At 35.9% G+C, this 24,686-nt stretch overlaps 1 protein-coding gene across 4 annotated transcripts; it reads right to left on the bottom strand.

Annotated features, from left to right (window-relative positions):
• Positions 1 to 1,888: 1,888 nt before the first annotated feature.
• PSP (3-phosphoserine phosphatase) lies at positions 1,889 to 21,663 on the bottom strand. 4 transcript variants are annotated; one of them, XR_016061157.1, is made up of 7 exons: positions 21,130 to 21,534; positions 20,794 to 20,926; positions 20,492 to 20,599; positions 11,497 to 11,590; positions 3,899 to 4,078; positions 3,745 to 3,798; positions 1,889 to 2,417 (listed from the first exon to the last, which is right to left on the bottom strand). XR_016061157.1 is itself a non-coding variant. In XM_006843474.4 (7 exons), the coding sequence occupies exons 1-7, from the start codon at positions 21,344 to 21,346 to the stop codon at positions 2,289 to 2,291; spliced, it is 885 nt and encodes a 294-aa protein (XP_006843537.1). In that variant the 5' UTR covers positions 21,347 to 21,663; the 3' UTR covers positions 1,889 to 2,288. The 4 variants fall into 4 exon arrangements, 3 of the variants coding, with proteins under 3 accessions (XP_006843537.1, XP_088730467.1, XP_088730469.1); XM_006843474.4 differs by having other exon boundaries at positions 3,899 to 4,048; positions 21,130 to 21,663; XM_088874341.1 differs by lacking the exon at positions 11,497 to 11,590 and having other exon boundaries at positions 3,899 to 4,048.
• Positions 21,664 to 24,686: the final 3,023 nt, after the last annotated feature.

The following is a 24,686-nucleotide window of genomic DNA, read 5'->3' as shown; positions in this document are numbered from 1 at the left end:
AGGGTCAGTTTGACAAAATAAAATCAGAATATTTAAATTTATAAAAATTTGAATAAAGCCATTGCCAAATATAATTATACATTATACTGATATATATGTGTTTTTCTGTACATGTTTGATTGTATTTTATAAAAAAATGGGGGGTGCAAGCAATATGCATCATGACTCCCATGTCTTTCCTCTCTAAAAAGGCGGCATCTCGTAACCACAAGTCCCATAATGCGATCTTTCTTTCTCTAACACCCATTGCCAGACTTCAGAGAGGCATTTTCTTTGCATTGTCGTCGCGTTCTTTCTGATGGTTGGCTCTAATTCCATGATTATCGATTTTTGATGGCTTCAAATTTTACTGAATTTGGGTGCTTTATGGCTTGTTGCAACTTTTGCTGCATTCTGCAACTTTTATGATTACATCGCTGAGAAGCTTGTGTTCCACTATTAGTGGCTTTTTAGAGGAATTTTTTAATAGAGGGGACCAATGCTGTTTGTTATGTATAGAGAAATGTGAAAAAAAGATTGGAGCAACATCAATGTTGGAGTTGTATAGGAAGCTCTGATGAAAAAAAAGAACCCATTATGCCTTCACTACAAAGAAATTAATTAGGTTTTGGAACTTTGTTAACGTGCATAGGGGCAATAGCAGGTTTTTGAGCTATGAAACATGGATTTATCGTAATAGCTGCAGTAGCTCCACTGATGGCAGATTTGCAGAGCAATTTCTAACATAAAAGGATAAAACCACATTTTATGCAGAGAAATGATTTGGGTTCTCATAAAGCAAGCAACGTTCAATCTCAAGCTTCATCCTCAACCACTCTACTTTCATGGTTTCCTCCCCCAAAACCGGTCAAACATATATTTTTTTATGGGTTCTCTATTTTATTGGTACACAGACAGAGATCCCTAAAAACCAAGGTTTAAAAACAAACCACCGGGCCCTAGCTTCAATGCAAGCTTGTAGTAGGGGTGGCCTTAGCGATGGGCCTTGCTTCGATACAAACTTGAAGTACGGTGGCCATGACGATGAGGCTTCTGGTTTGGTGAAGAACCTGCATCAGAGCAGGCTCCTGGTTTGGCAATGGGGCCCTACTTCAATGCAAGCTTGAAGTAGAGGTGGCCATGGCCATGGGGCTTCTGGTTTGGTCTCCACTGACAGAGGGAGCTTTTCTATCAAACATGGTATGCAAATTTATATAAGGAAAAAGTTTATATAAGGATGCAACTTTATAATGTAGAACTACGGATGCACCTCAAAAATCCATCGAAAAAGGTAGTTTTAATGTTGAAAAACCCTTCGATTTATCATCTCGACATCAAGACATATGACCATAAAAATAAAAATAAAAATTAAATCTCAAAAATAGTGCATTTTACAACATATTATGTATACCGTCCTTTTTCAAGATTTTCATATGTTTATAGATCTACTTGATTTTAACCATTTTTGAAATTTAAAATTGTATAATTAGATATAAAAATAGATTTTGAGATAATCTTAAGAACATTTTACATCAAAATTATATACCATGATAAAATTTGAAAGTGCACCTTACCTCTATAGCTACGGATGCATCCGTATGCCAACTGCATCTATTATATAATTTCAATTATTGAAGATTCCATATTATCTAAAAATATTAGAATATTAGGGTGCTAACAAACATACCTTTATATATTAGGCCGAGAATTTATGCATGATGTTTTGCGGTATACTTTTGATCCCACATTTAGTGTTCGACCGAATACACTATGGTTAAGTGCCATTTATTTGTCAGAAAAGGAAAACTGAGAGGACTCGCCGTACATAAGATTCACCAATACTCAGTCTACTAAAAATTGTGCACATGGGGGAACCTAATTCTTAAATGCCATTCACCGTGCCACAATATTTGTTCACAATCTTAAACTTCGCAGTCCATTCAATTCGCTCATTTGAGGATTTTAAGCTTGCATCCGTTTTGCTAATTTGCAAAATGGTGGAAAAAATGAAAATTCAGAGGCATGAAGCCCCACAAACTCTGTAGTATTTTTAAGAGAGCATAAAAGCTGCCCTTTTGCAGCTTATTTCTCACCAATAAATCACATCTATAGGGCAAAATCAAATTACAGCAATGTCAGCCGCATAACAATGAGGATGCAAATATTGAAACTATGTGCAATCAATTTACTTACGGTACGCTTTTGGCCTTTCAAATTCCTCAAATCAAGAGTCACGAGTTTCCACCAACTTGTTAAGCTCATTTTTCACAATGATTCCATAAGTAGTGCTACGAAGCTCGAGCCCACTCCTAACGGTCGAGGTGATTTATCAAATCGTCAAAGCTTAAAACCAACCAGTCAGCTTTGGCGGCCACATTCTCACGAAGTTGAACTCCTCCATAGCAGATAAAGAAGTCTGCACCACCAGGACGACGGGCCTGCAGAAGATGAAGATAGTAACGTATATAAATTTAGAGTAAGCATGGCCTAGCATATAATACCTGCTTAGTTTACATAATCATACGTTGCAACCAGTCTACAGCAGTTTACAGAATCACACATTGCAACCAGTCTACAGCCCGTGCATTGTACATGGGGAGAGAGAGAGAGAGAGAGAGAGAGAGAGAGAGAGAGAGAGAGAGGTGTTAAGGCACGATATAGGATTGGAGATGAGTAAAATGATAGATACAATGGAGAGTCTAGGAGACCGATCTTCCGTATTTCATAAATTATTGGATTTGACTCTAATAGTTAGTAATATATAGCAGGCAAACTTGGGGAAAATACCCTCTTTTTTTTGTTGGGCAGGGGGAGAGCATTCAATAATCATAAGTAAATGATGAGATAATGCCCAACAACTACCGATTACCAAAGTCTTAGAACCCAGACCTAGCTTCAGACTTCAGATCAGGTCCAAGTAAAGCCGCTTCCTAAGAGAATAAGGAGAAAGCACAAAACAACATATCTGCTTGCTTATTTTTTTTTTTTTTTATAATTAATTTCCTGAACAAGGGTTCTCTTTTTACATGTTTTAGATTGTTTTACATATTCTTTGTTATCCCTAGTGCCTCGTCTTTTGTATTATCTAATGCAATGCTTTGACAAGAAAACCTACAATTGCATTTTTTTCCTATCATCCATTGGAGAGAAAAAATTCGGCCTTTGTTGTCCCCATGCCGGTCATGCTAGTCCCAAGCGCAGGTAAAGGAGAAGGGTTATGGTACGTAACAAGCAGCATAAAATTTCGCCAGATTTTTTCATGAATTCTGAATGGCAGAACAAGATTTGTGTGGCCGACCCCAAATAGTTGGGATAAGGTTTGGGTGATGATGATGATCCATTAGAGAGAGAATTCATCAAACTATTTCAACTTGATATGCGCCCCTGGGATTCATGAAATACTGGCATAACCATGAGCATGTCTCTAGGCATTTCGGCGCATGCTATCACTCAGCAACATAACAGTACTTCAGCCATTTCATGCCATATATAGCACGAGTAATTTGATGCCATATATATAGCATGCAAGCCTGCACTTTATGACAACACACACGCACGCATGCACACACACAGGGACGGTAAGGAGAAAAAAAATGCACTTCATTGCCTATTTAAGGAAGCTTCAGGGTTTTAGTAGTTCAAGGAGTTAGTGGAAAACTTCCTAGTTTTTTTTTAGTTAATCCTTCCTAGTTCCCAGTTAATGCAGAGCATTATCACAATATATTTGGATAGGTTTAATTTAAAAAATGCAACCAAAAGATTTACCTCAAGGTCTGTTGCACCATCTCCCACCATAGCTAAAACCTTGTGCCCATGCACCTGAAGATCCAAAAATTGTAAGAATGGAAAACGATATCACCGTTAATCACAATGGGATTTGGAAGCATAAAAACATATAACACAGAACCTCAGACATTACCCTCTTAATGAGCTCCACAGCAGTTGCTTTCCCTCCACTTCGAGAAGTTGGTTCCTCAGTGTCAAACCCCACAAACTCCCCCGACTTACCAAACAGTAATTGATTTGCATATATATTATCGGGAGGAATGCCAAGCGCTGATGCAACAGGCTTCATGACAAGTTGCTGTAGTTAATAAGTCTGAAGAGTACAAGAATACGGTTTCCCAGCAATACATGAATTAGAAACAAAAAACTATACCTTAAACTAGATAATCTTTACTCAGCCATCAAATTATGTTATAAAGGATCTGATTCCGTAGAAAGGACAAACCATACAAGTCCGAGAGATGCCTTTCTCCATAAACATTTATAAGAAAATAGAAGTTTATCACTTTATCTTGCTCTTTTTCATAGATGACAGGATTATGTTATAGTTACATAGCCACTACAAGAAACATTTTGACCGCCCAACTTGACTGATTTATCATATGGCTTCCACAACTAACATAAAAATTAAGTCCAAGAGTTAAACTGGATCTGGGTATTAATTAATTTACCTTTTCTTTAATTGTTATATTATTAATTGACCTTGTATTAACGCTTAACAAGACAATTTTGTAGGTATTCTCAATAACACTTCAGTTGTCCAGCAAGTACCAGAATAACACCATGTTGGTGGAGAAGTTTCTTTTGTTTTTTTTGGCTATCAATCCTGTTTTTGGAGTCCTTGTTAGAATCACAGCAAGATGGAAAGAGGAAGAGTCCATACTTCTCCATTCACATATGGTGGACAAATGCAACAGAAATTTGTGACGAAATGGTTAGCCAGGATAGGAAACATATTGCTTCAGTGGATCAGTATGATTAGATTTTTAAGGCTTGAAATAGAGCTCAATGACTAGGCACTGCTCTAATAAACAAATTGAGTCAGGTTATAGTGGAACTTGAGGAGTGCAAATGTGATGAGCAGGCAAGAGACCAATAAAGCAGCCAGAGGGAATGCAAGTATGTTAAGCATTATCAAGCTTTGATTGCAAAATTCAGCATCTTAAAACAACAAAAAGAAAACAAAAGGTAGGAACTCAGCCTTTCTAGTCAGGTTTAATATATCATATTTCCTTAGATGGAGAGAGCATTAAAAAGCGGGCCGATGCACCACATTGAAGTGGGCCAAAACAAATCCACTACTATATCTAGGTCAAGGTAAATTGCCAAGGTCAGGTCTGCCCTAATGTGGGGGCCTCAGCCCCTCTTAGGTGTGCTTCACCTCAGGACAAAAAATACCCTCATGTGACAACCCCCCACACACCCCACCCCACCCCCAAATAACAACCAAAACCCTGTCCCCACCCAACCACCCAAACCTTCTCCTTCTCTTAACCAATTGCTCTCTAAACTCATGTTTAGGACTTGAGATCCAGATCAAACTCAGAATTTGAATTCTATTTTTCGAATTTGTAAAATTTTCTGATGACAATGGAATTGAATCCAATCAGTAATCTGCAAAACATCAAGAGAAGTTCGAAGAGGTCACGCAGCCTACAACAGTCTGTCTTTCACACCAAACTGTCGAATGAAGCTCATAATGGTAAGAAAGTGGGTTTTTTAGCTATGGGCCTAGCAAAAGAAAAATTGGGATAAGTTCCCATAGAATCCTCCCCTCAAAATCGGATGTGAAGGTTTTCTCTCATCCGGCGCCAGTAGTTGTACAGATTTAGCAAAAACGATCAATTTTTCATTGAAATATTATTGTATTTCGAACTAGTAATCTCGTTCCAGTGCTCTAGGAAAGGGATTCAATTTTAAAATTTTGGGATCTCAATCTCCACTATTAGGGATCCTGATTCCTATTGTTAGGGACCTCGATCCCAATCTTAAAAACCAAGACAACCACCACACTAATGATTTTCTTTATTTATAGCCAGCTAGCAACACAACTATACTTTTAATAGAGTTGCATTGCTTACTAGCTATAGATAAAGAGATCTCTACTTTAAAGAGTGTATATAGTCCTAGACTATACATACTCTTTAAACGTTTGGTTTGCAGGAAAATGTTTTCTAGAAAACATTTTCACATAAAAAAATTCTCTCATGCGGTCAAGTGTGAATATTTTTATATCAATTAGTCGCAAATTGGTGTGAAAAGATGCACTGAGACCAACTGGTATGAAAATATTACCACAATTGACCACATGAGAGTTTTTTTTTATGCGAAAATGTCACGCGAACCAAATGTGCACTAAAGTTGGGATCAAGTTCCCTAAAAGAATGGGATCTAGATCCTTGACATTTGGGGATCCAGATCCCCAACATATGCATTATACAGACGACACTCCCAACTATAGGAATCTTCTATCATTTACGATCCGCTAGTCCTGCTCTTGGTCCCAACAATTATAATTTTGAATTTCAAGCATAAAGGAATGCCTGTCCATGGAGGGACACCGAGGTAAATGAATGATAAGTCATCCACCATGCCCTTATGAAGCTAGTCACCTCCTAATTGTCGTCTTTTGCACTCTCTATTGTTCTAGTTCCCCTCAAGTTTAACTTTCTTCCGAACCCATCTAAAAATCATTTGCTACAAAAAGATGAAGAATGCTCCACCAAGGACATACAAAAGCAATCATCATCCAAAACTACACATGGAAAACCATTACTATATTCCACCATGAAGAAAACCTTTAATAGGGCTGTCTTCACTCTTCAACCACTCCTTTTAGTAATTTGTCAAGAAATTCCATCATGATAGTGAAAGAGGTGAAAGAAAAGAGAAAATGCAGATCCCCTTGTCTTAAACCTTTCAAGATCCAAAAGAAAATTTTAGGATAACTATAAATAGAGATCTAAAAGGAATCCATAGGAATGAATACACTTATTCAACTTAATTGTCGCCATCCAAATCCAATCCTTTCCAACACATAACCTAAAATATTTTATATCCATCTTTGCAGTCAGAGATTTCCTATTTGGCCCCCTAATATACAATGCACGGCTTGCTTGTTCTTTTCTTAATGCCAAAATGCAGGCAAGATTTGAATCTCTCACAAAATCACCAAGGAAGGGAGAGACGAAGTATCTTTGTAATGCCTTGAAAGAAACTTTATTTCCACAATTACAAATTCCTCCCACCATACTGAACGACTTGAAAGTTGCAGCACTCAATCTTCATATGTAGATTAAACAAGGATGCAGGACTACCAAAGACCATCCCATAGATTTAAGTACCTCATAACCTTCAAATATTGTCTCACTCAAAAAACAAACTTGATTAATGTGGCTTCAACCCTCAATGATGTCCAACAAGTGTTAAAGTTCATGAAATCTGTCCACACAATTCTCTAATAAAGTAAGTAAGCCTTGGGATGAATCTTCATGGTCCATGCGATTCTGATGGTTATGGTTTCAAATGCTACAGATGGTTCACACATAGTACCCCTTTTGGTCTTTTTGTATGTGACAAATCAATTTTTTTTTTTTTTATGGAAGAGAACAGTTCCTATCAAAATTTAATTTAGAAGACCAATATTGGGTTGTTGATCAAAATACTTGAGTTAATTGAATGATCTGATGTACACTTGTCGCACATACAAGAGTTGTAATCCTATAAATATGTAACAATGGACTTGGGGATGGAAGCATTTCTGAGATTTAGCTGAAAAGGCCCTTAGTAGAGTCAACGTAGGGTTTATAAGTTTAGAGTTCGCTTTGAGAATGAGTACTTCCATGAGTAATACTGACAAAATATAAAAAATGACAGAAATATCTAATACATGCACAAATACAGAGTACATGCACATACATGAAAGGTCTACTGATATAGAGCTTCTAAGCATTATCAAACTTTTCTATCTTGGAATTCCTTGAGTAGTCTTTCTCTGTCCTTCTCCAAGGATTCCCATTTTGTTAGAAGTAATGAACTTCGCTTTAAGAATCTTCCCTTTTGTGAAGCATAAAATATTTCCTTCATAATCAAGCGAACTATGACATTCTAACCACAACATGCATTTTCCATTCCTTTTTTAATATTTTCTAGAGATTTCCAAAGGATTTCTGAGGAAAAAAACGCACTTTGTATTACTTGAACAAGATTTGCTATATATTACTTGAACAAGATTTGCTAAGCAGGAGATTGCCACTGTGTAAGAGAACAATATATTTCCAACCTCAGGCATTCGTTAGGAGCACTTTGTATAACCATTTGGATTTTGAGTAGCCTGTAAACCTATTCAAGAGTGAAAGTACAACAATTAACCTCTCACAGCTTGTAAGAAATATAGAAGTTTGTGAGAGGCTGCTAAGTGAACTCAAAAATTTCTCAACCTTCTCCAAATCTGAAATTGCACATACCTAATGTCATTTTCAATGCTTATAAGGTACCTTTTCAATTGCTGGAAGAATAAAAACAGAATAATTTGATATTTCCTGTCCAAGAAAGGGTTGAGCAAGGCCAGGTCTAACTTGTATCTGGTAAAAACTAACCGTGCAAGGAAACCAGCTAAAATTACACTTGGAAAAGTGAAAGTGTATATTAAGTATGACAACTCAAAGACAACACAAGGAACCTACCTAGAATGATATATCTCGCTCAAACAAGGTTGTATGCTAATGATACGATGTTACCAACGCCTATGTGAAGGACTTGAAAAGGACTAAAACAAATTATTCTTATACAGGGTTGACACTCTAAGCCCTGCAGTTGGTATACAAATGCCGAGGCAATTTCTTTCAAATTTTGCTGCCACCATATTTTTATTCAAGTATGACTCCTATGCCCACACTAAAGGCAAGTCTAACTTTTTGAACTTAAGCATAGGCAACCAAACCAACTATTAAACCATATTATATCAGTGATACAAAACTTGGCCGAATCGACTCGAATTCAGTCGAGTAACTAATGCAGGGAGAAAAAATAACCAACCAAAAAATAAAAATAAAATAAAATTTTAAGAGATTATACACTCTCTGAAGGTCTGCAAGGGAGTCCACCTCAAAAACAATCTTTTCACAAGATCAACTGTACTCAATTCAGATCTTTTCACCATATCAACTTTTCTGAATTCAGATCTTTTCATAAGATCAACTTTTCCCAGTTCTCATTCTTTGATCATTCTTTTATCATTTACAATGAAGAGATATCTCCCTTTAAATAGACTAAAAAAAGATAAACAATAACTAAAAAAAGACCTCTCTCTCTCTCTCTAACTTGTACGTTTTTTCCCAAGCTCCCTATTTTCTCTCTTTATCTCCCTATTTTCTCTCTTCCTCCTTCCTTTTTTTTCGTTCATTTAAACTTTCTCTGCCCATCACGTGGAGTCCCATGAATCAAGAAAACTCCCCCATCTTCACGTACTCCATTTATCCTTGCTATATCTAAATTATATATCTTTCTCATATTTAAATCCCCCTTAAATCTTTTACTAAATCTACAATAAGCTTAAAAAAAACTAACTCACACTACTCATTTCTAAAATCATAAATTTTAAAAATAACAAAATTACTATTCTAAATTTTTCCTACTTTTTATCTGCATCAGTCTCCCGGGGCTGGGAAAAGCTCGACCTCGAGCTTGAAGCCAATCAAGCTCGAATATTGATGATGTAATCCCTCCATGCGCCTTGGAACTTTTTCTTCAATTTCTTCATTAAACTGATTCATCAAAGGCTTTGTGCTTATCTCGAAGTAGAACATTGGGATATTGGGCTCAATCTTGATTTCTCCTTCAGACTCACAAGGTTGGATTTCGAATACTGCATCACACATATCCTCCTCTTAGTATTTGATTTTCAAAATTTCTTCTTTTTCTTCACAATTAATATTTGAAATTTCTTGCACATTTGGTTTATCGGTGTCGCCTTTTGTATTGAGATCTATCTCTTCATATTCTTCTTCCTCTTGTTTCGATTGCAATCTATGAAATAAATCTTGTAGACTTTGTTCTACTACTTTGCTAATGCGCTCTCCTAGGTCTTCTTTGAGTCTCTCAAATCTTTGATCCAATCGCTGCAACCGCCGATTCATGTCACAAACTTCGCTTCGAACATCTTCTAAGATCTCAAGGCTCTCCATAACAGTATGATCTTAGGGCTCTGATACCAACTGATACAGGGAGAAAATAATAACCAATCAAAATATAAAAATAAAATAAAAGTTCAAGAGATTATACCCTCTCTCAAGGTATACAAGGGAGTCCACCCCAAAAACGATCTTTTCACAAGATCAACTTTACTCAATTCAGGTCTTTTCACCATATCAACTTTACTCAATTCAGATCTTTTCATAAGATTAACTTTTCTCAGTTCTCATTCTTTGATCATTCTCTGATCCTTTACAATGAAGGGATATCTCCCTTTAAATAGAATAAAAAAATATAAACAATAACTAAAAAAAAGACCTCTCTCGAACTTACACTTTTTTTCCCAAGGTCTTTATTTTCTCTCTTCCTCCTTCCTTTTTTTTAGTTCATTTAAACTCTCTCTATCCATCAAGTGGAGTCCCTTGAATCAAGGAACCTCCCCCATCTTCACGTACTCCCCTTATTCTTCCCATATCTAAATCTCATATATTTCTCATATTTAAATCCCCCTTAAATCTCTCACTAAATCTAAGATAAGCTTTAAAAAAACTAACTCACACCAAGATTTACCTTTCCTAAAACTCACGCTACCCATTCCCCAAATGATAAACTCAAAAAAAAAACAAAATTACTATTCTGAATTTTTCCTAATTTTTATCTGCATCAATAACTCAACCTCAACACCCAGCTGCGGTGAATTTTTTATACAAACTCGGGTTTGCTAAAATAACTTTGAGACCATTCATTCTTGGTACAGGAAGGTCACACCTTTTCTTAGCCATTGGATGTGAAATCTAACATATTCAAATGTATCACAGCTTGCGAGAAAATTTGTTTTGGACTTTGTGCCCAATTAGTGAGACATCACCACCTATCCAAATTCACATCCAATGTTTGACAATGATTGTGACCTTCTTGAATCAAAAGTAAATAGTCTCATCATATATATTTCCTTTTATTATTATATGCCCTAATTCTCTATTTTCCTATTTTTTAGATTTTTGTGAGTTGTTTCAAGCTATCAATCAATTTTTTATAATCCGTCTCCCATGTACTCTTTTCCATGTTTTATAGGACTTTTACTGATGGCGCAGCAAAAGCGTGGCGAGCCCAAGTCCCGCACAGGTCCAAGGATCGAAACCTGACTCTAATATGAGAAAAGCTTCTTGATGATTTTAGCCGATCCCAAATATTTGGGAAAAGGCTTGGATGATGATGAATATAGACTTTTAATGATGCTTAGAACTTCTTCTGCTTTTTGCTATTTATAGCAAAACTTCATATTTTTTTGGCAATTTTGGAGCTTTTTTTGAGCTCATGTAGAACTTGGGCGCCTCCACTTGGACTTGCCCAAGTTACACAATTCAGGCAGGGGTCAATTCCCAAGTTCAGGCCTAGTTTTTTTAAAATTGTATTATATGAATCCACAGTTAATTAGAAGCAATTATAGTGCTAATGGATAGAGCATTTTCTAGACAATTGAAAACAAATTCAATAGAAAAAAAAAGGTTCTATCAATGTAATAAAGGTCCAGCATACGTTGATCATTTGACGAAACCCTCCAGAAACCAAGTAAACATTAATCTTATTAGCTTTCAACTTTTTCATCAACTCAGGTATGCCAGGAGAAATCCTACAAAGAGAAAAAAAGGAAAACAAATATCAAAACATGTCACAATTTGAATAGAATAAAATATACAGTTGTCACAATGATCACAAGACTCAAAGCCCTAAATCACATATTTTCTTAAACAAGTGTTACAGATTTTGATTAGCAAATTTTCCAAGAAATAAATGTCCCTTCAATTTGACCAGGATTTCACAGTCACGTTTGGACACTGGTGAGAGTGCATAAAAACCGAATCACATATACTTGGAGTACAACTATGTTGAAAACTCAAGACAATACAACTTGAATTTTACACAATACACTTGAAATTAAGCATACAACTTTAAATTATAGCAACCTTACTGTGATTACAATGAACAAATGACTCAAAAATAGAGGATACAACTTAATTAGGGTCCCTTGTCCATCAACAAATCCAACTACTCAAGGAGATCATCAAACAACACAAGTATGAGGTGCTTTTGAAAATTCTGCACCACTCAAAATTATACATCAATAAACTTCATAAAACTATATGACATAATCTCCAACATTACAAAATACATATGTTCAAGTATATAATGCAACATATCCATGGGAAGCCGATTAGAGCTCTCAAGTGTCCGGTTTAGGGCCTTGGGTCTTAACTATGTGTCATTGGCCGACATGTGATGGCAACTCAAAATTCGGCCAAATTCATCATCTCAAGAGTGGGAAGCCAATCATCTATTGATATACGCTTGAAACATGAAAGGGTTTGCAGAGATCAAATGATCAAAACAAGTGGCAAAAAAGTGGGAGAAATCGTGGCTCTTGGATCACAAAACCGGTTTATAGAGTTTCAAATCAGCCACATAAAATGAAGATCTAATTGACTGATTTGGTTGTGAAAATCTCAAGAAAGTATCACTTAAAAATGCTCCAAAAATCACAATAACAGCTCATGAAAAAACTAGATCAAATGTGCATGGATGATGCCTTCAACTATATGGTCAAAGTAGATCTATAAAATCAATTATCTAACATCAAATTGATGAAGGAAGCTTACTGTAATTAGGAATTCACATTAATAAGAATCAGCTAGAATCAATGAAAAATGATGAGATCTTATTTAATTGATAAAGGCCTTAAGACTAGATCATCCATTGCTTGAATTTGAGGCAACCACCACTAATAGAGCTTCTATGGAGCTTTCTCTCACATCACCTTCATTCACACTTTTGAAGAGAGAAAGGGAGAAGAGATTGCCTAGGGTGTGCCACACTAAGGAGCTAGAGAGAGAGTGGCATTCCACTTAGAGAGAGAGAGAGTGAGTGAACTCAAGTGTGTAGTATGAAGGCTTAAGGGGATTTATAGGCTTCTAACCATCAAGTATATAGATGCTTCTAGATACATGAATCTAAGCCTTTAATGCCATCATCCAATGTCTACAAAGAGAGGCTTAATCTTAACCCATCATCCATCATCATGCTATCAAGATTAGTGGTACAAATTTATACATATTTATCCTCTTTTTTATTTAATCATAATTCACTCCAATTTCCCTTGTATAAATTGCACGTGCACAATCCCCTTGTTTTTCACACGTGCACAATCCCCTTGTTTTTCACATTTAACATGGGCTCAAAACATTTTTCCAAAATCACAAAATTCCATAAAATATCGTAATACATTGCCTCATTTGAGTGAATAATACAAAAAGGACATGGGGGTCCCAAAGGGGGTTTGACATCACCCTCCACATGGGCGGATGTGGGACCCCCTAGGCCACCATGTGGACACCCATAGGCCATTTGGGTGTCCCGTGTGGGTCCCGGGGAACTGTCCTCAATAGGCATTTAGCCCAAACAATTCGAAAATATGCATTTTCTTGTTCAAAAAATTCCCAAAAATCCACAAAAATTATCTTTATGATTTTTCATTATAATAAATCATTTTAACACCATTTAAAAATATTTACAATGGAAATTAGAATCCTTGGAGCTGAATTAGGAATTGAAGCACTCCACTTGGCTAGACCCAAAATCCGAGGCCACCTTCTTAGTATGACCCAACAGACTCATGACCCACAGTGCATAATCAGGGGCTCATGATATCAAATACAAACCAATGAGTAACCTGAATCCCCAAGTATAAGTAAAATTTCAGGTGCACCCCTGGAGGATATGCACCACCCCCACATTGTGTAGGGGTTCCTCTCTTGGCACACGTGCATACCTCTTACCAGTGGATCCCCAGAATAGTGGCTTCCCATGTATTGCGACTGTTTATGCACATGCTACGAGAAGGTTCTAAGAGTCAAGGATTTAGGCCAATGCCCTCTATTGGGCCTAGCCTTCCAGCACAAGTCTATCTCATCACCGTACTTATATCACATAATCACATAACTTGCATCACCCTGGCCCATCACACAGTCATGAGGTACAAACATGACAACTGATCCTGACTAATAGGTAACCCTTAACCCTCTCGGTACCTTCCATATACACAAATCCTCATCATGACTCACTCGCAATTCTATGACTCTTGGTTCCAGTATGCCAAGATCCTAGAGTCATGTCGCTCTATAAACCCACTGAAGTTAAGAGCTATCCAAAATGTCAGAATTGCAGACCTTGAAAGGGTATAATTCCAACATCTGGTACTCACTCACAAATGGTACCAAGAAATAGGACCAAGACCCCAATTTGGGTTTAATAGGAACTCAAACATGTCACAAACAAGACTCATTAAAATAATTTTTTTCCCGCTGGGCTTTTTCCTGCTGTGGGATATGGATCTATAGTTTACAAGCCTATAAAGGATTGGAACCATTCAAGTATAACATTCCATAGATCTTGTTTCCAATCACAATCAAGAATGTTATTGCATGATTGCATCAAAAATTGGTAAACCATGTTCCACAATCGTAGTTGATAAAACCTTGTTTACCACTTGACCCAACAATAACAAGAACATGATCTAACCAAAAAAATCTTACGTAAATAATAAAACAAAATTCACGAGACCTAATATATAGATTTTGTCTGTGCAATATATTTCACTATTTTATGTAAAAAAGATGGACAAGTATGAATGAGGCTATAAAAAATAGAACGAATTTACAGATTGTACAAAACTCAAAATGTGATAAAATCAATTCTTCAAGAATCCTGATTTATAACCACAAAAGGGATAGGAACAAAAGGGATAGGAAGGGCTTCTCACAGAACTCAACAAAATAATGTCTCTAATAACCATATCTTTTGAGATTTTGTAATAGGAAGGTTTCCATTTGTATCGAGCACGCAACCTGTGGGTTGCCTTCGCCCACATCTTGTGAGTATTCTTATAAATAGTATTGTAACATCAGTATATATTGTTACCTTCATCAAGAAAAAAAAACCATAGGGTATGCTGCATTATGAGATGTGGGGGGAAGGGGAGTTCCTTCCAGTACCATATCAGCGACATGGAACTCCACCTTCCCCATACTATGCAATGAAAATAAAGAAAGGGAGAGGATGAATGGAGCTGAAGATAGCCAGCTGCAACCACCTTCCCCTTGTTCCGCCTTCACCCATAAATCTACCATCCCCTTCACCACCACTAAGCTCCAACCACCACCACCACCAAAATCCAGCCAAAAATCCCCATCCAAAACCCTCTCCCAGAAGCCACCAAACCTGGTCGAACATATACCACACATTTCCCACAACCTAGACATGTAGATGGGAAGATAATAGTCGTCCTAGACAAAGACCAGGTGCTACTAGCATAGAAGAATTCAAGAGTTACTCGGTGGGATACTTCATGGGGCCATGGCTACAATTGGGGTTTAAATACAAGGCAGCTCAACATCATACCTAAAGGAAGCCACCACATAATCTGTCATTTTGAATTGAAGGAGGATTGCAGAAGGTCATGAAAGGAGGAAACTGGATTGTAGGACGAAAGGCATTAAATCAAGAGTGATAGCATGGGGGCAAACCCCCACCAATCTCAAAGCTCACAATCATCCCAATGTGGGTTCAATTACCAGGTCCTCGTGAGTTCTGCTGGATCCAAAACATCTTTGGACTGAGAGCTACTGCCATTAGTAAGCCACTGTCCATGTAATGCAACCGATGGGGCGAAAACAAATGGACTGCACTTGGATGAGTGCTGAGATTCAACCAAACACCTCCCACAGCCGACAGAAATTAATGGGGTATGCTAAAACCTTCTCTTAGCATGTTGAGTATGAAAAGGCCTTGATGTCTCAGAATTAGCAATAACAGTTCTCCAACAAATCAAAAAGAGAGAAAAGCTACTGCACTATTTTGACTAAAAGACAAAGTGAACAAAAGAAGAGTACTCTTCAGAAAGAACAGCGAGTAGCCGAGTAGTTCAAAAAATAGGCAAGACGAAAAACAGTGCTGGGCAAGACATCAGATGAAACAACGCCGCATTCCTCAGCAAGCTAGACTATAGCATGCCTGCTAAAGCTCCCATAAGTATGAGGTTCGATAAGCTAGAAACAGAAACAGCAGGTGATGAAGAAACAGGTGGCTTAAGCAAAGAATCAGGAGGTCTAGGTGAAGAATTAGGGGGTCTAGGTGGAAAAATAGTGGAGAGAGACAGCTTCAGCAAAGAGAAAGAGGTGGAAGAAATAGAGGCAATTAACAGGATACTTTGAAAAACCAATCCCAAAAATCACAAAGATGCGATTAACAAATCTGTGCAGAAAAGGGAGAAAAAACAGGGGCAAAAAACTCAGGGAGCAAATCCTGGCACATGTCCAAACAAGCATTACATCCACCCATATGTAGACCCCTACCTCCCATTTGCACACCTCCAGTAATTGAAGCTCCCCATTTCGCTCATTCAAACCCCTCCACAGTAGATCCAAGCCTTCGATTGTTGATTCAAACCCATTGTCAAGGCAATAGGCCTTACCTTTCAAGGTCGCCAAAGCTTGCGGAGGGTTCATCATCATCAAATCTTTTTCCCAAGTAATTGGGGTCGGCTACATGAATCCTGATCCGTCATTCTGTTCTATTAAGGGCCATAACCTCAGCTTGCGGAGGGTTCAAAACACAAAATTTTTTACTTCATTACAAAATCTGGAAATTCACATATTAAAATTGTACAGTATGCAAGAAGAGAAAGCTCCAATAGCATGCCACCTTGCAACAACAGGCCATGATGATACAGGTACAACCAGCAAAAAAAAAAGAACAGTGCTATTTATAAAACACTCAGGATAAAAATGTTAAACATATGATGGCAGCAAACAATCTCGTACAAGATTGCTACCAAAACAAAAGGCGTCAATGATAAAGAAAAGATGAGAAAGAAATGGATTTTGTGGATATTGTATACTTTCATATCATTGGAGCAGAAAAGATGGCAGAATTGGAAATGCAATGTGGACAGGAGTGTCGATGGCAGAAATGAGTATACATAAACAAAATATACATCACAAGCACACCATGTAATCACTTGGATTGAAGTATGGAGTTAGGCGTCATGACATGATTTTTTGTGCTCACTAACAACTGGACTACAAACCACAGAGTTTCTATTCATGGACCTAATGTATACACTTTTTCATACTACTTCAACTGTTGGGGTTCCTGTAGAAACTCCAACTAGTCTAGTGAAGGAAGAAAAGAGTATGCGTACTATGAACCTCCCGAAACATCAATGAAATTCTATAGAACTCAGAAAATGCAAGTTTCCTGTGGCTTGAATAAGCATAAAAGATTCCATTTCAAACATATCTATTACAGTGAAAAGCTGTTTCCATTTTTCACTTTTCACCAGCAAAAGAAGTGTGAGTAAGGAAATAAGATGTGTGCTCCTAAAGCACAACAAAAACTCCAAATAGGTAAAAGGAAAAGATGCCATTTATCATGTTATTAGTGGAGTTGTCTGCAGTTATCTAAGTTATGATATAATCACAAGTATGAAATGTTCTTCTTCCTCTTCCTTTTATTTTTTTTGTTGTTGTTGTGGAGAATACGATAACTATAGAAAGTACCACTGCAAGATATGAAATACAATTATTTATGCATCATCATCTCTTCCAAATATTGTTGGGAAAAACAAGTTAGCATCTGAATTATGCAGAGTACCAGTTAAAAGCAGGAGCTGTTCCACCTGGTAAAGCTCATATGAACTGCAGTTATAGGACTTAAAAACATCTTTTTTCATTACTTCTAATATCACACATTACCAAAACACCTTGAATGTGATGAGCATATTAATTCTTGTGACAAACAAAACTGAATAAAATAAGGGATTGTATACAATGAGACCATTTATTTTTGTAAAAGGTGGTCACAATTATGTACAACCATCCGATGTGAAAACTGATAGATTGATTGTGTCACAAAGTTCAAGAAAATTTTCTTTGAAGTTTGAGCTTGGTCAATGGAATAAATGCAGCCGTCTAATTTCACATCCAATGGTCAAGATTAATTGCGACCACCTTGTACCAAAGATAAATGGTCTCAATTGTATACTTTGACATAAAATAAAGCTACACTATGGACAAACAGATTCATCCTGGATGAGAATCATTGAAAAGACAGAAAAGTACTTATTTGTTCTTTCCATTTTTTTGTTGAGTTTGAATCAAGCGGAACCAGCTGAATGCTCGTATTTTCTTTCATATAATTCATGATACTAAAGGCTAGTTCCAACAAAACAAAACAAAACATAATAAAATAAGGGATTGTATACAATGAGACCATTTACTTTTGTAAAAGGTGGTCACAATTATGTACAACCATCCGACGTGAAAACTGATAGATTGAGTGTGTCACAAAGTTCAAGAAAATTTTCTTTGAAGTTTGAGCTTGGTCAATGGAATAAATGCAGCCATTTAATTTCACATCCAATGGTCAAGATTAATTATGACCACCTTGTACCAAAGATAAATGGTCTCAATTGTATACTTTTACATAAAATAAAGCTACACTATGGACAAACAGATTCATCCTGGATGAGAATCATTGAAAAGACAGAAAAGTACTTATTTGTTCTTTCCATTGTTTTGCTGAGTTTGAATCAAGCGGAACCAGCTGAATGCTCGTGTTTTCTTTCATATAATTCATGATACTAAAGGCTAGTTCCAAAAAACCAAAACAAAACATAATAAAATAAGGAATTGTGTACAATGAGACCATTTACTTTTGTAAAAGGTGGTCACAATTATGTACAACCATCCGCTGTGAAAACTGATAGATTGAGTGTCACAAAGTTCAAGAAAATTTTCTTTGAAGTTTGAGCTTGGTCAATGGAATAAATGCAGCCATCTAATTTCACATTCAATGGTCAAGATTAATTGCGACCACCTTGTACCAAAGATAAATGGTCTCAATTGTATACTTTTACATAAAATAAAGCTACACTATGGACAAACAGATTCATCCTGGATGAGAATCATTGAAAAGACAGAAAAGTACTTATTTGTTCTTTCCATTTTTTTGCTGAGTTTGAATCAAGCGGAACCACCTAAATGCTCGTGTTTTCTTTCATATAATTCATGATACTAAAGGCTAGTTCCAACAAAACAAAACAAAACATAATAAAATAAGGGATTGTATACAATGAGACCATTTACTTTTGTAAAAGGTGGTCACAATTATGTACAACCATCCGATGTGAAAACTGATAGATTGAGTGTGTCACAAAGTTCAAGAAAATTTTCTTTGAAGTTTGAGCTTGGTCAATGGAATAAATGCAGCCGTCTAATTTGACATCCAATGGTCAAGATTAATTGCAACCACCTTGTACCAAAGATAAATGGTCTCAATTGTATACTTTTACATAAAATAAAGCTACACTATGGACAAACAGATTCATCCTGGATGAGAATCATTGAAAAGACAGAAAACTACTTATTTGTTCTTTCCATTTTTTTGCTGAGTTTGAATCAAGCGGAACCAGCTGAATGCTCATGTTTTCTTTCATATAATTCATGATACTAAAGGCTAGTTCCAACAAAACAAAACAAAACATAATAAAATAAGGGATTGTATATAATGAGACCATTTACTTTTGTAAAAGGAGGTCACAATTATGTACAACCATCCGATGTGAAAACTGATAGATTGAGTGTCACAAAGTTCGAGAAAATTTTCTTTGAAGTTTGAGCTTGGTCAATGGAATAAATGCAGCCATCTAATTTCATATCCAATGGTCAAGATTAATTGCGACCACCTTGTACCAAAGATAAATGGTCTCAATTGTATACTTTTACATAAAATAAAGCTACACTATGGACAAACAGATTCATCCTGAATGAGAATCGTTGAAACGACAGCAAAGTACTTATTTGTTCTTTCCATTTTTTTGCTGAGTTTGAATCAAGCGGAACCAGCTGAATGCTCGTGTTTTCTTTCATATAATTCATGATACTAAAGGCTAGTACCAACAAAACAAAATAAAACATAATAAAATAAGGGATTGTATACAATGAGACCATTTACTTTTGTAAAAGGTGGTCACAATTATGTACAACCATCCGATGTGAAAACTGATAGATTGAGTGTGTCACAAAGTGCAAGAAAATTTTCTTTGAGGTTTGAGCTTGGTCAATGGAATAAATGCAGCCATCTAATTTTACATCCAATAGTCAAGATTAATTGAGACCACCTTGTACCAAAGATAAATGGTCTCAATTGTATACTTTTACATAAAATAAAGCTACACTATGGACAAATAGATTCATCCTGGATGAGAATCATTGAAAAGACAGAAAAGTACTTATTTGTTCTTTCCATTTTTTTGCTGAGTTTGAATCAAGCGGAACCAGCTGAATGCTCGTGTTTTCTTTCATATAATTCATGATACTAAAGGCTAGCTCCAACAATAGATATTCCAAATGCGCACAATAATCCACAGCAACGAACTCAATTTAATACCATTTCAATAATAATTAACAAAGATTGATACCTTGGAGGTCTTTTCTCGAGAAATCCATTGACCTGATTCAACGAAGGCTTAAAAAGAGAAAGCCTGGCAGCCAGTGCATCCTCAAAGCGAACAGAACCATTCATTGCCCTGCACCAATGAAACTGAAACTTAAAAACCACTCTACTTAGGGGAAATAAATGGGAAACCCGCAAAATAGAAAACTCACAAAGCAGAACAAAATCTAGTGACAGAAAGCAAACAAAGACCAGTATAAATTGAGAGCTCAGAAAGCATCTCCTAGAGATAGAAAAGTGGAATTTTTTATTATCAAAGATCAGAACCTGGCAGTCCATTGGGCGACAACTTCCCCTGCTCCACAGAATGCAGCCAGCTCGTCAATGCCCTCGTCCAGGCAGACAGTGCTGTCCACATCGAAGCATACGGCATCAACACTGCGCCATACTTTCAACACCTCTGCATACATAAAAAGTCTCATCGAAAACAAGGGAATTGAATTAAGACGACAGAGAAATTATGCGCCTCTCTTAGAGAGAGAGGGGGGAAGTAAATTGAAAATCAGGACATGAGAGAGAAAGGAGAGATCTCTGAGAGAAAGAGATCACCCTCACATAACAGTGAAACAAATTGCAAAGAAAGGGAAGAGAGAGTGAAGGGACCTGGAGAAGGGGGACTGCTTGATCTGGAGAGATGTTGTTGATGTAGGGAGGTAGCCATGACGACCAGCCTGCGTGTCCTCAATGGAGCAACAATGACAGGGAAATGAACACCCACTCTGGCTCTGCTTATATCGGATCTAGAGAGAGAAAGTAAGAGGCGGCGAGAAGACGAGGCGGATCCGTACACAGAAGTCGTGGGACAAGAGAGTCCCGCCATTAAAGCAGAGGGTTTTCCTTCCTCTTCTTCACTGGTTTTAGATAGAAAAAAGAGAAGGAAGAGAGATTGAAAAAAGGCAAAGGAGGGTGAGAAGATTTAAATGTGAAGAAACGGTGGTCGTTGGAGGAAATGGCGGGCTAGATGCGTCCAGGACTCGAGGTACAATTCGAGTTGGGTTTTGGGTAGATAGGAGTACCCATCAGGGTGAAAATTAATTTATATTTCACCATTAATTTAGTTTTTTTTTTTGTCAAACAAAATTTTTTATTTAATTAATTTTTTTTGGTGATCCAGTGGGGATATCGGACCCTGCCCGTTTTACTAACAAAATAAAAATGTTACATAAACGAGCAACGGTAAAATGAAAAAGTCTCGAAAGCGAGCATGCCACACCATTGCTTCATTCATGAAAACCGTTGTATTGGCCAAAGAATAAGCAACCATAAACAATTTTTATACAACACTTTACAAGGGTACACTAACAACATCAGATAAAATGAAAAAATCTAGGAGGCGAGCATGCCAAACCATTGCTTTATTCATAAAAACCGTTGCATTGGTCAAAAAATTAGCAACCATATTAGCCTCTCTATGACTCCCTTGATAATTAGCAAACAATGTAAGTTTTCGTATACAATTAGTCCTCATTATACGTAATCTCCACAAAAATTTACAAATGCGATACTTAGAATCAACAAGAAGCTTAGAGTCAGTTTTAATGACAAGAGGTACACAGGTCAAATCCCTTGCCAAGGTCATACACAAGAAGGTACATCAGGGGGGAATTTAATTTAGGTTTTCTATACGGCGATCCATATAAGAATAACTTTTATTTGAAAAATATTGAAATTTAAAGTTTTAAACAATTTGATCTGTCGGTCCAAAATTTGGATTCTCTTTCTTCAATCTTATTTTACTATTTTTTAGGAGGAATTTATTAGTTGTTAGCGTCCCCGGTCCTCAACTTAGGTGGCTAAATAACATCTAGGTGTGATCAAAGATTTCAGAGGCTTACACTTGGAAGAATGTGTTGTAGGCAGTAATTTTACCTACGGTGATGAAGAATTTGTCAATAATTCTTCAAGTTTAAGGATCTTAATGAACCCCCGGTTACTTTTAAAGCATAATAATAATAATAATAAATATCAACTCATGATTTATCGAATTCAAAAGTGGTTAAAAGCAAAGAGAATTTGGGCATTACTCGACCATGAACATAGGCATTTAGGAAAAGTTTATATAAGGATGCTACCTTATAATGTGGGACTACAAATGGCTCTCAAAAATCTATTGGAAAAGGTAGTTTTAATGTTGAAAAACCCATTGATTGATCATCTCGACATCGAGATGTATAACTGTAAAAAATAAAAAGATTTCAAGTCTAAGAAATAGTACATTTTACAACATACTATCTACGCCGTTCATTTTCAAGATTTTCATATGTTGATATATCTACTTGATTTTAAATATTTTTTAAATTTAAAATTTTATAATTAGATATAAAAATAGATTTTGAGATAATCCTAATAGCATTTTACATCAAAATTATATACCATGATAAAATTTGAAGGGTACCGTACCTCTACACCTACTGAGGCATCCGTATGGAAACTACACCCATATTATAAATCCATAAGCATGTTTGTATCCGTAGAAATAAACTATAATGTTCACCACTTAAAAAATAACTTTTTAGGAATATAAAGCTCCAAAAGCACCGCCAAATAATCATCCTCCAAGTAGATTTGGTTTTTTTAAGTAGATCAGTGGGGAATACGAGCCCATACCCGTTTATAGAAATAGCAAGTGGTTTTCAAAAGCATTAGTGGGAATAAAAACCTAAACCGGTAGCTAAGACTCAAGTGGTGCTATCACCATGAAATCAACCTTATTTCTAAATAGTTTTGGTTAGAACTCCAAAAAACACCTATATATCGTGTCGATCCACTGTCCATTTAAAATGGATGGCTGAGATTTAGCTATAAGGGTTTTGAGCATTTTTGGAACTGAAGCCAAATTTTCGGTCTCTTTATTCTTTTTCTTCTTCTTCCTTTTGGTTTTTAGTAAGGAGATTGTTTTTAGAGTGACTTCTTGTTTTTAGAGTGACTTCTTGCAATAAGATTTGAATCTAAGCATTAGAAATAACCCTTTTCTGATGAATGCCTTTTAGTTGTGACTAGATTTGTAGCATTCTTATGCTTAAAGTCAAGTTTATTTTCAGGATTGGTTTTGGAGAGGTCGAGACCTACGAAACTCTTTGTAATTTCAATCACCCAATTTAAACAGTGGGTTTTGAGCTGGGAAAAAATTATAATTTTGTATTCCTATGGACACAAAATCTTTCCCTTGGATGGGTGAACCCCATGGGGCACATGATTTAAATGCAGAGAGCATACGCTATAGATCATAATTATCAAGATCAAAGATGTCTGGTTGTTGTTAGAATGGTTGGACCACGCACATCTACTTTAGATTAATCATCACTAAGTGGTGCCTTAATCTATGCCTTAGTGGCCCAGTTCCAAAAAAAAATAAAAATAAAAAAAGAGGAAGGAAGGAGGTGGTTTTGGTTAAAGAAAAAGTTTATACAAGTGCGATGCTCTAAACAATCAAATTAACGTTCACCTCAAAAATTTCACTAGAAGAGGATGTTGTGATGCTCAACTCAAAGATCATCTCAACCTCAAGATGTAGGGATATGAGAAAAAAAAATTTCAAGTTTTGGAAATTGTATACTTGTAATGCATTTGCACCATCATATATTTGCTTGATCTACGCTATTTTTGAAGCTTTAAATTTTATAATTGGAAATGAAAATATATTTTAAGGCAATCACAAAGATTTCTTGTATTGAAACTATATTTCTCGACACTATGGGTGCATTTGTTTTTTTGAAAGATATCTTCGGGAAAGTTGAATATTTTTAAATCTTCTGGAAAGTTGAATGTTTTATTTTGAACAGTTTAAATAAGTTATGGGTATTGTGTTTGATAACATATACATATTAACCATATAAATATAAATCTATAACATATATAACATAATATAATATATTTTATTAATGTATATTTGTATTTTATTAATATATATTTGTATAACATATAATATAAATTTTATTATAACATAATATAAGATATTTATATATTATTTATTACATATAATATAATATTTATATATATATATATATATATATATATATATAATATAATAATATAAATATTATATAAAGTAATAAATATATATTATATACATTATGTTTATTTATATAAAATAATAAATATATATTATATATATTATGTATAATATATATTATATATATTATGTATATTATATAGTATAA

The sequence above is a fragment of the Amborella trichopoda genome, chromosome 8 (genome assembly GCF_054954075.1).
Source record: "Amborella trichopoda isolate Santa Cruz 75 chromosome 8, AtrichopodaSantaCruz75HAP2 v2.0, whole genome shotgun sequence".
NCBI classification, from domain to species: Eukaryota; Viridiplantae; Streptophyta; class Magnoliopsida; order Amborellales; family Amborellaceae; genus Amborella; species Amborella trichopoda.
This window is presented reverse-complemented; position numbering and strand designations above follow the sequence as displayed.

What these genes read in the sequence shown, in the direction of transcription:
- PSP (XM_006843474.4), bottom strand. Translation starts at nt 21,346, where the DNA reads ATGGCGGGACTCTCTTGTCCCACGACTTCTGTGTACGGATCCGCCTCG. An exon ending in GGTTTCGTCAAATGATCAAC is followed by an intron (nt 4,049 to 11,496) that starts GTATGCTGGACC and finishes CTTGTCATGAAG; the next exon opens with CCTGTTGCATCAGCGCTTGG. An exon ending in CTGTGGAGCTCATTAAGAGG is followed by an intron (nt 3,799 to 3,898) that starts GTAATGTCTGAG and finishes TTGGATCTTCAG; the next exon opens with GTGCATGGGCACAAGGTTTT.